General features: G+C 45.4%; 1 protein-coding gene across 1 annotated transcript in view; it reads left to right on the top strand.

The window, feature by feature from the left end:
- LOC115471321 (protein FAM3B-like) overlaps window positions 1–16123 on the top strand; it is an 81391-nt gene that overhangs the window by 43136 nt on the left and 22132 nt on the right. Inside the window, exons 2-3 of the mRNA XM_030205022.1 lie at window positions 4070–4120; window positions 5635–5722. Of these exons, the coding sequence (XP_030060882.1) occupies window positions 4070–4120; window positions 5635–5722 (139 nt within the window). The remainder of the gene's footprint in view (window positions 1–4069; window positions 4121–5634; window positions 5723–16123) is intronic.

Raw genomic sequence — 16123 nt, 5'->3', positions numbered from 1 at the left:
AAACCCACTCCCCTCCCCATGTGAGAACCCCCACAACACCCCTCTCCCATTCTGAAAACCCCCTCCCCACTCAGTCCCCTTCTCCCATATGAAAACCCCCACAACACCCCTCTTCCATCTGAGAACCCCCTCCCCACTCAGTCCCCTTCTCACCATATGAAAACCCCCTCCCCTCCCCTCCCCTCCCCTCCCCATGTGAGAACCCCCACAACACCCCTCTCCCATCTGAGGAGCCCACCCCGACCCGACTCTCCTACTCCCACCCTACCTTTAAAAAAAAAAAATTTGAAGCGTCGTTGCAGGCAGCGCCTTGCGTCTGCCCTGCTTGTTGTAAAAGAAGTAAATCTCTTCGCTTCGTCGTCGTCGGGCCTCACTATGTCCCGCCCTCGCGGAAATTACCTCAGAGGAGGGTGGGACATAATGAGGCCCGACGACGACGAAGCGAAGAGATTTACTTCTTTTAGAACAAGCAGGGCAGACGCAAGGCGCTGCCTGCAACGACGCTTCAAAAAATTTTTTTAAAGGTAAAGTGGGAGCAGCGGGAGCAATGCGGATCACCCCCCCCCCCCACCCACTGACACCCAGGGCGGACCGCCCCCCCCCCCCCCCCTTGGTACGCCACTGGTACTATAAACTAGGTGTTCACATTTATATGCATGTAAATGTTTAGAATAATCAACTTATATGTTTATGTTTATTCATGCGTTTGATATATCCTTCCAGAATCTGATCCAAGCAGTTTACAATTACATAAAAAGCTCTACACAGTTTAGAAAAGGAATGTCATGTCATAAATAGGACAGTTAGCAAAAGCCAAGGAGGTGAAAGTCACCAAATCCACTGCAGTTGAGATGTTCCAAAATATTTATTCCCAAATAGTGGATTCAGGCAAGATCCCACATGGGCCGTGTTTTGGCATACTAGCCCGTGTCGGGTCTTGCCTGTATCCACTATTTGTGAATAAATATTTTGGAACTTCTTAACTGCATCCGCCGGAACTTGTAGTCTTTGAACTTGTGGGTTTGGTGACTTCCATCTCCTTGGCTTTTGCTTGCTGCTGTTTTGTGGAAGACTTTGTGGCTTCTTTTTGTTTAGTTAACACAGGAGAGGATAGATAAAGAAGGTTTAAAGGACAAGATATAGGAAACATGAAAACTGACAAGCAGTACACCTTCTAGTCTTCCAAACCTACCAGTTCAACGAGAAGTAATTCATAAATTCACTGACCTATAGGCCGGTCAAATAGCGTTTAAGCACCTAACCGCGGATATTCAGTCGAAGATCAGCGAGAGATAACTGGTTAATATTCAGCACCAAACCAGCTAGCTCATAATAGGCTGCCTACAGGCCTATTTTTGACCACTAATAAGTTAACCGGTTAGCGCTGACTATCCGCATAGCCAGTTAACTTTTTAGCATCCAAAATAAACCCAAATATTTAATGCCTGTCACTGGAAATAGCCTGGCATTGAATAGCCGGGGTCAGCGCTGATCACGACACTTATGTAGGCTGCCTTCCGTGGGCTGAATATTGGCCCAGTTGAATATTAGCCAACTGAGATCTATCAATGTTTAGAATAATAATGTGTGTGTATGTTTACATAGACACATATAAATGCCAGTATTCTTCTGAAGTGCTATTCCGCAAATACCCATTTAAACTCACACAGTGCATATTACACAGGGGAGGAGCATGGATGGGACATAGAGAGCTGTAAGTTTCATACATCTCTTTACTTTACACTGGACTTGTATCCTGCTAATACTGTGATAGTTCAAAGCGGATCACAGAATTTAAAAAAGAAGTGAACCATATGTTCAGATCAACAAATCAAACATTTCTAAGTGCAATAAACATGAAAACTAAAGAACCACAATACTCAAAATAATGCATTAAAATATTTCTGAAATAAAAGCCTTCAATGACTTCCTAAAAAGTAAATAATTTCTCATCATTCGAAGTTGTAAAGGTAATAAATTCCAAAATAATACTGCCTTGTAAGAAATAGAAGTTGACAACAGACTCTTAAACCTAACATCACGTACAGCCGGAAAGAGTAATAGAAGTAAAGCATAATAGAGGTGCCAAGTTATTGAGTTGCTCCCATAATGCCCAAAGCCCTCGTCTCTCACATTGAACCAATAGAGCTCGGCAAAGGTGAAGAAAAGATTAGAAAGAAACAAAGTGCTCTCTGTTTAATGTACAACTTGGCTTTTATCCCCATTTCTTCAAAAGAAAAAGGGGGTAAATTTGGAGGGAGAGAATTTGCTTTTAAAGGTGGAGGGAGGGGATTTATTTCCAGGCATTTGATATACCGCAAATTGATCCCATACAGACAACTAAGTGGTTTATAACAAGCTAAAAGCAGAAAGAAACTGGGGGGAGGAGGGGCAAGCAAAGATCTAAGATCTGGTAGAGGAAAAAGAGGATGAGAAAAGGAAGGTTTTGAGGAAGACCTTAAGGACTAGATTATATATATATATCATGCCTAAAAAATTCAGCACTGAAATGAAATACACCTATGCATATTTTATAGAATAAGCCTAAATTTCTGTGCTGTTTATAGAATGCGCCCAGTGCTGGTCTACACAACTAAATTTAGTCGTGGGCAGTTACACCAAGTAAAATTTGGCGTAAATGCTGACGCTTAAATTACGCGTGGACTTTGTGTATTCTATAATGACATGTATAGATTTTAGAAACTCCCACGACCCACCCATTCAATGGCCACGCCCCCTTTTCAACTGTTACTTAGAATTTACGCACATCACATTGCAGAATACGCTTAGACAATTCTACATGTAAATTCTAATTAATGCCAATTAGTGTCAATTGTTTAAGTGGCAATTATTGGCGCAGGTTGGCTTGTTAACTAATTAAGTTGCACATTCAAATCCAGAATATGACTGGATTGGTGTGCGCAACTTAGGTTGTGCTATATAGAATCCAGGGGTAAATAATTGCAGAGCCATATCAACTCTGAGAGGAGGGAAGATCATGTCACATCCTAGGACCTAAGTAACTGAAAGCTGTGGCACACGATAGTGATAAGTGAAGAGCGGAGGAAGGTGGCAAACAAAGGAGGTTTCCTGAAGAGGACTGAAGATGTCGTGAGGGAGAGTAGGGGACTAAAAGTTTGTATAAGTAAGCAGGAGCATTGGGTGCACAGCCTTTTAAGACAAACATAAGGATAATTCCTATATTTAACATTACACAGTGTTTATTTCTCTTTCTAGTTTTGATGGCCTACAGTCTACAAGTTTTGCTTATCTACAAATGTTCCACAATTTATTTCAGATCTCTGTTTTGTGAATGCTCCTAACCTGAAATGTCTTTTATTTTTCTCTCAAACACATAGCTATAGCTCAGTTGCCACCGAGAAGCGGGGGGGGGGGGGGGGGGGGGTGCAGGGGGGCAAGTATTCTCTGGGTCCGGCCTCCAAAGGGTGCTGGAGCCGGGGTCTTTGTCTCTCTTGCTCCTGAGGGGACCCGGGTGATCGTGTCCCATCAGGAGCAGGAGAGAGAAAACTCCAGTTCTGGGCCCCCATTTAGAGGCTGGGGAGGAGCAGACATAGGGCTTTGGGGTCTCTGGTTTGGCTGGCGGGGTTCCCCAAGCCCCGCCAGCAGAAGCTTTCCTCCAGTGCTGTTCTCCACCACATTGCCTGCCCTGTGGCTACTTTTCCCCTCACATCGTGCTTCATGCGTGACATGAGGGGAAATGTAGCCACAGGGTAGGCAATGCAGTGGAGAGCAGAGCTGGAGGAAGGCTTCTGCTGACGGGCTTGGGTCCCCCGCCAGCTAAGGTATATGGAGTTGCGGCGGGGGGCAGTGAGGTAGGGCAAAATGTGCCCCCCCCCCCCCACCCCAGCCCTAATTTTTGTGGTCTGGCTATGTGGCGGTCTGGGGGATGCTGACAGAGACAGTCTTGGGGGGGGGGGGCAGTAGCGGCTGTCCTATCCCGGGCCTGGCTCAATCTCTCAGTGGCCCTGGCTAGAATAAAATTGGATAAAGACTGATTAAAAAATAACAGTGTGATTTTTATAAATGGTCTCTTTCACTTTACTTTCAGATGGAACAGGAAAGGTTATACAAACTAAATGTTTTGACACATATGAAAAGGGTAAGAATGAGTCTGTTTTCCCTAGGAACATAGGAAGGTGAAACCTTAGAGATGAGTATTTTTTGTTCTGGAGTGACCAGGGGAATTGTTCTTCCTGCTGTGGTCTCTAGGGGGCATGTGGAAGAAGGAAATGTTGAGACTAATCAGGCTGACTGGTGGTGGTGTAATCCTGGAATAATGTACGAGGACTCAATATTATCATGAGCAGTTTAGTTCAAAGAAAACATGCATAATTACTAGCTACTGCAAAAACAATGCAAAACATGGTTGCCTTGGCAAGGAGGAAGCAATATGAGATTGGGGCATCGTAGAGATGAAATTGCCACACAGTTGCTGGCAGCAGCAAATAAGGGCCTGTGGAGAATTCAGCAGCAGCAGTTCTGACCGCAGTAACTGATCAGGCTGAGGGAAGAAAGGAGGATGCAACAGCAGATTGTGGTCCAGTAAGGAACGAAGAGGTGGCAGTGGCTGCAGTGGATGATTAAGTTCTGAGAGGGAAGGAAGGGGAAGTTGCAGAATGGAACTGGAACAGAAGGCAGGAGGAGTCACTAGGCACAGATTGGAGCTCAGGAAGGAGAACAGGTGGAGGTGACAGTGGCAGCAGATTGGAACATGGGAGGAGCCTTATGTTAAGCTACAAATAGTAAAAGGAAAAATCTATTTATTAGAATTTATTTACTACCTTTTTGAAGGAATTCAGATAAGCAATTACAGCAGTAAAAATATTCAAATAACAGTACAAGTATGGCATAGTATACTACAATGTATTTGTTTACACCGGAGTCTGGAAATGCCGCCCCGGCACTATGTAAGCCACATTGAGCCTACAAATAGGTGGGAAAATGTGGGATACAAATGTAAGAAATAAATAAATAAAACATTTTAATAGACAGCATAGGGTGTAAGCAAAGAACCCAGGAGAGAGAAAAAAGGCAGATGCAGTAGTTCAGGCCTTGGGAAAGAGCAAGGAGGAAACGGTAAGCAGGTTGGGGAATGGAACAGATGAAATTGCCACAGTTGCCAGCAGCAGCACCCTTTTTCTTTGAAATTGATGAAAATATAACATTAGATTTCTGATCATATCACCTGGGTATTTTATGTTGATAAGCAAAATGAATCAGCCACACAAGTGGGTGACATCTGATGGTGCAAATACAACCAACTTTCACTGCCTTCCAGATATTATTTTGAGCATTCACAAGATTTATAGAAGTTTTCAACCTGTCTCTAATCTACCATTTCGTTTAAAATATTGGACTCCAACCACTGCTGAAATCAATGTCCATGGCCAAAATTATTTTTTGAATGTGAGTTAGGTGAAGAATATCTGCAGGGAACTATCCTGTGTGTGTGTGTTTTTTCCCCCTTGTTTTTCTCACCGACTAAGGAAACATGCCTTTGATGATGCAGGCTGAAAACTGCCCGCTTACACTTCTAGTGTTATAGTGCTGATCTGCAGGCAAATCCACGTGCATTAAAGATTAAGATATAACAATTTAATTTTTCATTGATAGAAGTCTCTGGAGAAGTGGTCAAATTCCTGAAAGAAACTCCCGAAAAAGCCATCATCCTTATAGTCACCCATGATGAAGCAGCTACCAAGTAAGTAAGAGTATAGACAAGGCTGGCGTTACTATGGCCTCTGTCCTTGAACTTTGGCTATTTGTCATGAACAGAGAGAGGTTACTGAAATAGTGCATCAAAACCTATATAACAGAACAAAAATGACAACAGTTAAAAACCACACAACCTATCCAGTCTGCCCCTCCACATCAACTATGCAAAATGCAAAGTGATGCACTTAGGGAATAGAAATCCATGGGAGACGTATGTGTTAGGCGGGGAGAGTCTGATAGGTACGGGCGGAGAGAGGGATCTTGGGGTGATAGTATCTGAGGATTTGAAGGCGACGAAACAGTGTGACAAGGCGGTGGCCTTAGCTAGAAGGTTGTTAGGCTGTATAGAGAGAGGTGTGACCAGCAGAAGAAAGGGGGTGTTGATGCCCCTGTATAAGTCGTTGGTGAGGCCCCACCTGGAGTATTGTGTTCAGTTTTGGAGGCCGTATCTTGTTAAGGATGTAAAAAGAATTGAAGCGGTGCAAAGAAAAGCTACGAAAATGGTATGGGATTTGCGTTACAAGACGTATGAGGAGAGACTTGCTGAACTAAACATGTATACTCTGGAGGAAAGGAGAAACAGGGGTGATATGATACAGACGTTCAAATATTTGAAAGGTATTAATCCGCAAACGAACCTTTTCCGGAGATGGGAAGATGGTAGAACGAGAGGACATGAAATGAGATTTAAGGGGGGCAGACTCAAGAAAAATGTCAGAAAGTATTTTTTCACGGAGAGAGTAGTGGATGGTTGGAATGCCCTCCCACGGGAGGTGGTGGAAATGAAAACTGTAACGGAATTCAAACATGCGTGGGATAAGCATAAAGGAATCCTGTGCCGAAGGAATGGATCCTCAGGAGCTTAGTCAAGATCGGGAGGCGGGGCTGGTGGTTGGGAGGCGGGGATAGTGCTGGGTAGACTTATACGGTCTGTGCCAGAGCCGGTGGTGGGAAGTGGGACTGGTGGTTGGGAGGCAGGGATAGTGCTGGGCAGACTTGTACGGTCTGTGCCAGAGCCGGTGGTTGGGAGGCAGGGCTGGTGGTTGGGAGGCGAGGATACTGCTGGGCAGACTTATACGGTCTGTGCCAGAGCCGGTGGTTGGGAGACGGGGATAGTGCTGGGCAGACTTACACGGTCTGTGCCCTGAAGAGCACAGGTACAAATCAAAGTAGGGTATACACAAAAAGTAGCAAATATGAGTTATCTTGTTGGGCAGACTGGATGGACCGTGCAGGTCTTTTTCTGCCATCATCTACTATGTTACTATGTAACTATTAAGCTATACAGTCTCTTCCTCAGCGATTCTCTGTGCTTATCCCATGATTTCTTGAATTCAGATAGTATCCTTATCTCCACCATCTCCAGTGGCAGGCTGTTCCAACCTTTCCATAAAGAAATTGTTTTTCTGGATTACTCCTGGGTCTAGCCCCTTTCTCTCTCATTCTATGAGTTCTTGTTCCAGAACCTCTTACAGTTGAAGTATAACTATGCATTTATACCTTGGCGTTACTTAAATCTTTCTCTCATCTCCCCTATCATGCCTTTCTTCCAGAGTATACATACTTAGATCTTACAGTCTTTCTTTATAAGCTTTAGGTTAAAATTCATGGACCCTTTTAATGGCCACCATCTGGACCAGCTCCATCTGGTTTATATTCTTTTGAAGATGCAGTGTCCAGTTTGCACACAGTATTTCAAATGCCGGGTCACCAGAAACTTAAATAGAGACATTATTACATCCTTTTTCCTACTGGCCTTTGCTCTCCCAATACACCAAAATATATGGCTTTGCCGTCATCTACCTGTTTGGCCACCTTAAGGTCATCAGATGTGATCACTCCACACCAGTGGTGTAGCAGTGGGGGACCTTAGGGGCCTGGGCCCCCTACTTTGGGCTCAGGACCCCTCCACTACTGGAGTACCCTTTGACTCGGATGCCTACTCCCTGCCAGCTGATGAGATCTGCTGCCAGAACTGCCCCAGTGCTGCCTCAGTAGGAGAGAACTTGGCTGCCTCTCTTCCTGCTGCCGACATTGCTCATACTAATGAAATACATTTGTAATTTATTGTATGCTTGTATCAAATCTTTACTGTGCAAAACCATTTACCATGATTATTATCATATCCTATTTTCCTCTAATGATACTATCCAATCATTCTATCCAATCATACCATGCCTAATTATGATACAACTTTTCACAGAATTTTAAGATCATGCGATTTAACATATGTTAACAATCTTTTTCTTATTGATTTTACGACCTGATAATTCAATGGTCCTACTATAGATTACTATAAATATATTCAGTCAAATCTCCAAAAGCACTTTTCCAATCGCATATTCATCTGTCTCCACATTAGGTCGTTACCGTTTGGACAATAAATACTTTGTCTCCTGATTGTCCTGATGTCATCAATTGATTTAATAACAGCTGATTTAATAACAGCTTCCAGCACCGTCAAACCCTACGCAATCGATGCGTTTCATCCGAAGGCATCATCAGGGTTTTAACTATGAGGAAAATAGAACTGATGTCATGGTAAACATATATCATCAATTCTAATAATATTCATCTCTCATTACACCCTATAGTTCCTTCTTATACAAATTATGTACCTCCAGTTTCACTCCAGCTGCTCATGCAGGTTTAATCCTCCTCAAGAATCTGTGAACAATGGCGCCGCTGTTCGTGAAACGCCAGCGCATGCGCTCACTGTATTTAACTACATCTAAAAAGCAATGGCTCCTCCCACATTAATCCAATTCACAGGCTTGCCCAATCCACTTCTTTATTGAGACCCATGGGGTATACTGTGCGCCATTCAAAGATGAATCATTGTTCCTTGCACATCATTTCCCCTACTCTAAATTGTACCAGCACTACAAATCTGAACTCTTCTATAGAATGGCTCTCAGTAATCCAATGTTCTACCAATGGCATATCCGTTTTTAGTAATCTAATGTTACTTAAATATTGTGCCATACGTAATTTTACTTTTTTTTTATTGTTTGCCCGATATACCTTAGGCCACACGGGCAAGTTACTGCATATTCAACCATATCATATTCACAGTCAGTTTTATCTTGTAAGAAATATTTTTTAGCATGAATTTGATTTGGAATCAATATCCATTCTGTCTGTGAAGCATACGGGCAATACACACACTCTTTGCACCTAGAGTGGCCCCCTTTTTCTCCTGCATCTGCCTTCACCTGTCTTTAGTAATTCCCCAATGTTTCTACCCCTGGTATATGCATATCTGGGTTTTTCTTCAAACCCATCCAAAATACCCAACACGGGCCAATGTTTATTGATTATATCTCTGATCTTAAAAATGCCTGGTCCATTGGGTAATACACAGATTATCCCTCCTAGTTTGGGATATCTCTGATGTCAACAACCCAACGGTAACAGCCTAATGTGGAGACAGATGAATATACGATTGGAAAAGTGCTTTTGGAGATTTGACTGAATATATCTAAAGTAATCTATAGTAGGACCATTGAATTATCAGGTCATAAAATCAATAAGAAAAAGATTGTTAACATATGTTAAATCGCATGGTCTTAAAATTCTTTGAAAAGTTGTATCATAATTGGGATCTGTATAATTAGGCATGGTATGATTGGATAGAATGATTGGATAGTATCATTAGAGGAAAATAGGATATGATAATAATCATGGTAAATGGTTTTGCACAGTAAAGATTTGATACAAGCATACAATAAATTACAAATGTATCTAATTAGTATAGTGGTTACTTAAGGACAAATGCATATTCATTGTGGATATCCTGAAAACATGACTGACTAGGTGTGTCCTAAGGTCTGGGTTGAGAACCCCTGCTTGCTAGATCCTTTGTGATATTTTCCACACCTTCCTCAGTGACTGCCCTATTTCAGATTTTGATATAATCCACCACAAAAAGACAAATCTTTCTTGACAGCTCATATACAATATCACTTACATATGTGTTGAAAAGAGCTGTTTTCTACTGATAAACAGGACTGAGTCATGCACAAGTGGGTGATGTCATGACACGTTGCTGGGAAAGAACAGTTCTCCCAGAGCCAAGTGCAAAGTTATGAGCATTTGCGGCCCTTCTCATTTGCAGCAGTTCCCCCCGCCCCCTCTGCTGAACAGACACGAAAACAAAGTTTTCTACAAAACTGAGAGGTTCATCTTCTGTGTGTTCCGACGCTGTTCAACATTTTCATACAGTAGAATTAAATTATTATTTTTATGTTTTTGGATATGTTCTAACCAGAGTTAGGAATGTGCCTCTGGTGCAGTGTGGCAAAAACATCCAGAACTTTGATACTCACTCTGTATGATTTTTTAAAATCATATTTTAATTATATAGAAAAACAGAGAAACACAGTCCAGTTGCTGTACTCAGAAACTCATGCAATACATACAATTATGAAACATCTTTCTAAATATTCATCCAGAGTCCAGTTCTTTGTTATATAGTTGGAAAAAAATAATATTTTTATTTTTACTTTCATTGTCTTCTATATTTCTCCCCCTGTTCCCAGTATATCCTACTACCTTCCTTATTACTCTTGCCCTTTCAACAGTACAAGAACCATAAATCAGCCAAATACTGCTTCTCTGTGACTGGAATTGTATTTCCTCCCTATTCCCATCTCATCCCTACCTACCTTTCCGTATCTACTATTATATATTCAACAAGAGATTGCACACTAGTTGTGTTAGGCCAGTGGTGTAGCTACGGGGGGGGGGGGGGGCATGGGGGCGTGGGTTCCCCAAAATTAGCTCTGGGGCCCCTGGTTTGGCTGCACGTGTCATAAGGGGAAGAGCAGGGCAGGCAATGCGGCAGAGACCAGCACTGGTCAAATGCTTCAGCTGGCAGGGGTCCCCAACCCTGCCAGCCAAGGTATGTGAAGAGGAAGCGGTGGCGGGGAGGGGGGCAGCAGCGGGGAGGCAGGCCAAAATGCCCCCCCCCCCCCCCCCACACACACACACACACACTTTGGGATCTGGATTCCCTCTACATCGAGGTCTGGCTACGCCACTGTTTAGGCTATTCCATAATGGTGCCCAAATCTGCTTAAAATTCCTCTATTGACCTGGTGATCCCATTAAAGTATCAATTTATTCATATTTCAATAATTGGAGCAGTTCATTTTTCCATTGTATAAGATTTGGGGATTCTTTCATTCTCTATTCGATCAACACACACTTTTGCCTTAGAAGAAAAGCCTTCTTCAATAATCAAATCAATTCTTGTATACCGCTAATATCCCCTTTCCAGGGTTCAGTGCAGTTTACATTCTGGGTGAGATAAAAACAGCAACAACCCTTCCCCCTTTCATACACCAGGCATTGAATTTAAATCATGAAATAGTTGTAGACCCAGCACTACAACCTCCCTTTTTCCTAAGCCACCACTTAAATATTCTACTGCTGTTCTCCAAAAACTTTTAGTCAACATACAAACACAAAACATGCCCCAGAGAAGCCATTTTCTTTCCACTTTGTATGTTTAATCTAGCTCGGATCTGATTAGAAGTGAACTGCTTATAAGCACTGTGCTTGTATGTTTCCATGAACCCAGAGAGAAAGCCTTCTCAAACTTTAAAGCCATCTAGAGGAGGAAAAGAGACTGCTTTTAGCCAGGCATGAAGAAAGAAAGGCTTCAGTCTGTGCAGAGATCAGCTGACTGCCCATTCCAGCAGATTCTGTTTAGTGGAACTTTCATCCACCTCCCCTGTGCAGTGGCTTTAAAAATACAAATGCAGGTCCAAAGAAAATATACCTATGAGAATCATAAGTCACAATACGCTTACAAGAGAATATAATAAACACCTGCATTCTCCGCATAATCAGGCTCATTTTTTGAAAGAGGACGCCCATCTTTCGACACAAATCGGAAGATGGGCGTCCTTCTCACAGGATTGTCCAAATCGGTATAATCGAAAGCCGATTTTGCACGTCCCCAACTGCTTTCCATCGCAGGGACGGCCAAAGTTCAAGGGGGCATATCAGAAGTGTAGTGAAGGCGGGACTTGTGCATGCCTAACACATGGACGTTCTCGACCCATAATGGAAAAAAGGGCGTCGCACTTGGACGACGTTACCTGGTCCTGTTTTTCTTATGACCAGGGCACAAAAAGGTGGCTGAAATGACCAGATGACCACCGGAGAGAATCGGGATGACCTCCCCTTACTCCCCCAGTGATCACTAACTCCCTCCCACCCTCAAAACAACATCTTTTAAAATATTTCCTGCCAGTCTCAGATGTCATACTCAGGTCCATCACAGCAGCATGCAGGTCCGTGGAGTAGTTTTAGTGTGTGCAGTGCACTTCAGGCAGGCGGACCCAGGCCCATCCCCTTCCCTACCTGTTACATTTGTGGAGGAAACAGCGAGCCTTCCAAAACTCACCAGAAACCCACTGTACCCACATCTAGGTGTCCCCCTTCACCTGTAAGGGCTATGGTAGTGGTGTACAGTTCTGGGTAGTGGGTTTTAGGGGGGTTGGGGGGGGGCTCAGCACACAAGGTAAGGGAGCTATGTTCCTGGGAGCATTTTATGAAGTCCACTGCAGGTTGCCTGGTTGGTGTCCTGGCATGTCAGGGGGACCAGTGCACTACAAATGCTGGCTCCTCCCATGACCAAAGGGCTTGCATTTGGTCGTTTCTGAGATGGGCGTCCTTGGTTTCCATTATCTCCAAAAATCAGAAACGACAAAGTCTAGGAACGACCATCTCTAAGGACGACCTGAGTTTCAAGATTTGGGCGTCCCTGACTGTATTATCGAAAGAAAAGATGGACATTCATCTTGTTTTGATAATATGGGTTTCTGCGCCCCTCCATCGCGACGTTTTGCAAGGACGTCCTCAACAAAACTTGGGCGTCCCTTTCGATTATGCCCCTCCACGCCTTCTGGGCTATAGCTAAGAATTTCTTCCTTCTCATTTTATTCTACACAAATCAAGAAATAACCACAATTTCTGACCTAGAAACAAAGCAGACCGATTATGAGAGACCAAAGTAAACATTTTATCTTTGTCTTGCTCAAACACAAATGCTACCAATAAGGTGCTCTATTAGTCTCTTCATCCAAAGATCATTCCAGGATGGCTCATACATCAAGACAATCGTTGAAAATATCAGCTCTCTCATTGCTCCCTTGCCAAGATCTCACCGAGCAAGAAATAACACTTTCCTTGTCATCAAGCAGATGAAGCCATTACGTATGGGTTATGTCCATCAATCAGCAGGGGAGATAGAGAGCACTCAAACTTTCACAGTGCCCTCTTGGCCAGCTAGCTCCACTGCCTCTTCAGTATTCTCTATCTCCCCTAGCAGGGTGGCTGCAGCTTGTTCGAGCTCCAGAAAAATCTGCTGGGAGGTGGTTCCTGGCTTGCCAGTTGTTAACCGGGGTGTTGGAGGCTATAGCAGCCTCCCTTTAAAGGCACATAGGTTAGCCCTTTCCCTGCCTTACCCATACCTCTGTGGATGTGGACATATTGCCTTGCTTTCCCTGTCCTTACCCACCAACAGTGGATGCAGGCATATAGGTTCGCCCTTTCCCACTCATCTGAGCCTCCGGAGTCTTCAATACCTCTGCTTTCCTCACAGCTTAAAAAAAAAAAAAAAGTCGCGTCGTGTTTTTTTAAACGCAGAGACGCTGGAACAGAGGTTTTTGACCTGATTTTCAGCAGGATCGTAGTTGTACACTAGATCCTTTGAGGTAAGAGTGTTTTCCAACTCCTCTGGGGTGGGCCAGCGATTGGGGCGATTTTGGAGCGAAACCGCCATTTTGGATTTTACTGCCGTTTTTCGGCGATGGCTGCGGACAATGTAAAGTGCTGTTCCACTTGTGGCAAGCGCAAATCAGTAGCAGGGCTCTGTAAATCGTGCTGTTCTGGCGTAGGAGCCGGCCCGAGCATGGCGAGCGATGTTTCTTCCCGCTCTGAGCTGGCAGCGGGCGCCATTTTGCATACACCGCATGGCGCAGCCTCCGTGAATACGGAGAGACCTGAGCCGGGTGGGGCACCTCGAGATGAGGTTATTTCAGGAGTGGCTAGCATCGGACAGGATTTGGGTGCCCAGGGTGAGATTTTCTCCCCGGATTTTGTGCTTTTGCTGCATAAAGCATACATGATGAAAGAGCCCTTCCTCAAGGGTCGCCTGAGGCTTCTCTGATTGCCCCCCCCCCCCCCCCCCCCGATGGATTCTGGCCTGGGACTGCCCAGTGAGGCTTTTTTCCAGGATGCTTGGCCTAAAGATAAGCGCAGAAGGGTTAATCCCCCTTCAGATTGTGGTGCACCTTTTTCCCCCCCGTGGTCGGGGTGTGAGGATTCGGAGAACTCTGACAGACGTTCTTGGTCTGAGGAACCAGAGTCAGGTGCGGATTTACCACAGGATCTGGATGATCCCTCCGCGGTGAGGATTTTCCACCGTGATGAGCTGCCAGCGCTTATTTCAGATACCCTGCAGGCCCTCTCGATTGAAGATCCTGACAGTGGCATGGCCTCGGGTAATCCCAGGATGGCTAGTACCAAGAAAGCTGCTCGGGCCTTCCCTTTGCATGACTCCATCCTAGAGCTTATTTCGGCTCAATGGGCTGACCCCGAGGGACCTTTGAGAGTTTCCAGGGCTATGGGGCAGTTATACCCTCTGCGTGAGGGACATATGGCTCGTTTTCAAATGCCTACAGTGGATGCCCTAGTCACTGCGGTGACAAAGAGAACTACCCTCCCTGTTGAAGGAGGTGTTGCCCTGAAGGATGTTCAAGACCGTAGGCTGGAAACAGCATTGAAACGGTCCTTTGAAATTGCAGATCTCACTGTTCGGGCATCTGCATGCAGCTGTTATGCTGTTAGAGCCTGCCTAGCTTGGCTGCAACAGGCAGTGGCTCAGCCCGGTGATGGAGCAGAGCCCTTCTTGGATGTGGCTCCGCGGATGGAGGTGGCCTTGTCCTTTCTGGCTGATGCCCTTTATGACCTTGTCAGAGCTTCGGCTAAACAAATGGCAGTAGCAGTGGCGGCTCGCCGTCTTCTGTGGCTACGACACTGGGCAGCGGACATGGCCTCTAAGCAAAGGTTGGTGAAGTTGCCTTTTCAAGGACTTCTCCTATTTGGTGAGGAGTTGGAGAAAATTGTGAAAGGCCTGGGTGATTCAAAACCCCAGCGCTTGCCCGAAGATAGGCAGAGGCCTTCCTCTAAGGACCAGGCGGTCCACTCCTCGTACAGACCTCGCTTCCGTGAAGCTAGAAGGTACCGCCCGGGGCGTCCTGCTGGGTTCACTTCACGTGCCCGTGGTCAGCAGAGGAACTCCTTTCGCTCGGACAAGCGTTCCGCAGCCGGTGGCTCAAGACCAGGAGTTCAGGGGCGACCCTCTCAATGATGGTGCGCCGGCCCTCTCCTCGATGCCTGTCATCGGAGGACGGCTTTCCCTCTTTGTCGAGGAGTGGGCCAAGATTTCCTCAGATCAGTGAGTTCTGGACCTGATCAGAGATGGATACAGAATAGAATTCAACGCCCCAGTAAGAGACGTGTTTGTGGAGTCCCGATGCGGTTCTGCCGTCAAGCAGGCGGCGGTGGAGGAGACTTTACAAGGTCTGATTCAGTTAGGGGCAGTGACCCCGGTGCCTCCCGCCGAGCAAGGCTGTGGCCGATACTCCATCTACTTTGTGGTGCCGCGAAAAGGTGGGTCCTTTCGCCCTATTCTGGACTTAAAAGAAGTGAACAAGTCCCTTGAGAGTGCGGCATTTTCACATGGAATCCCTGCGCTCCGTCATTGCGGCGGTACAGCCAGGAGAGTTTCTCACGTCTCTAGACCTGAAAGAAGCTTACTTGCACATACCGATTTGGCCCCCGCACCAGAAGTTTCTGAGGTTTGCGGTGTTGGGAAAACATTTCCAGTTCAGGGCCTTGCCTTTTGGCCTCGCCACAGCTCCCCGAACCTTTTCGAAGGTAATGGTGGTAGTAGCTGCTTTTCTCAGGTGAGAAGGTATCAGGGTTCACCCGTACCTAGACGACTGGCTCATCAGAGCAGACTCTGCAACAGAGAGCTTACAAGCTACAGCCAGAGTGGTCTCAGTACTGCAATCTCTAGGCTGGGTCGTCAATATGGCCAAAAGTCACCTGACCCCTTCACAATCTCTAGAATTTTTGGGGGCCAGGTTCGACACAGTCTCGGGCTATGTGTTCCTACCCGAGCTAAGGCGGTGCAAGCTTCAGAATCAGGTCCGTCTGCTCCTGAGGATGCCCCGCCCGCGAGCTTGGGACATTGTCCAGCTGCTAGGATCGATGACAGCCACGATGGAAGTGGTGCCCTGGGCGAGAGCGCACCTGAGACCTCTACAGTGTTCCCTACTCCGGAGATGGTCTCCTATTTCTCAGGATT

The sequence above is a fragment of the Microcaecilia unicolor genome, chromosome 5 (assembly GCF_901765095.1).
Source record: "Microcaecilia unicolor chromosome 5, aMicUni1.1, whole genome shotgun sequence".
NCBI classification, from domain to species: domain Eukaryota; kingdom Metazoa; phylum Chordata; class Amphibia; order Gymnophiona; family Siphonopidae; genus Microcaecilia; species Microcaecilia unicolor.
This window is presented reverse-complemented; position numbering and strand designations above follow the sequence as displayed.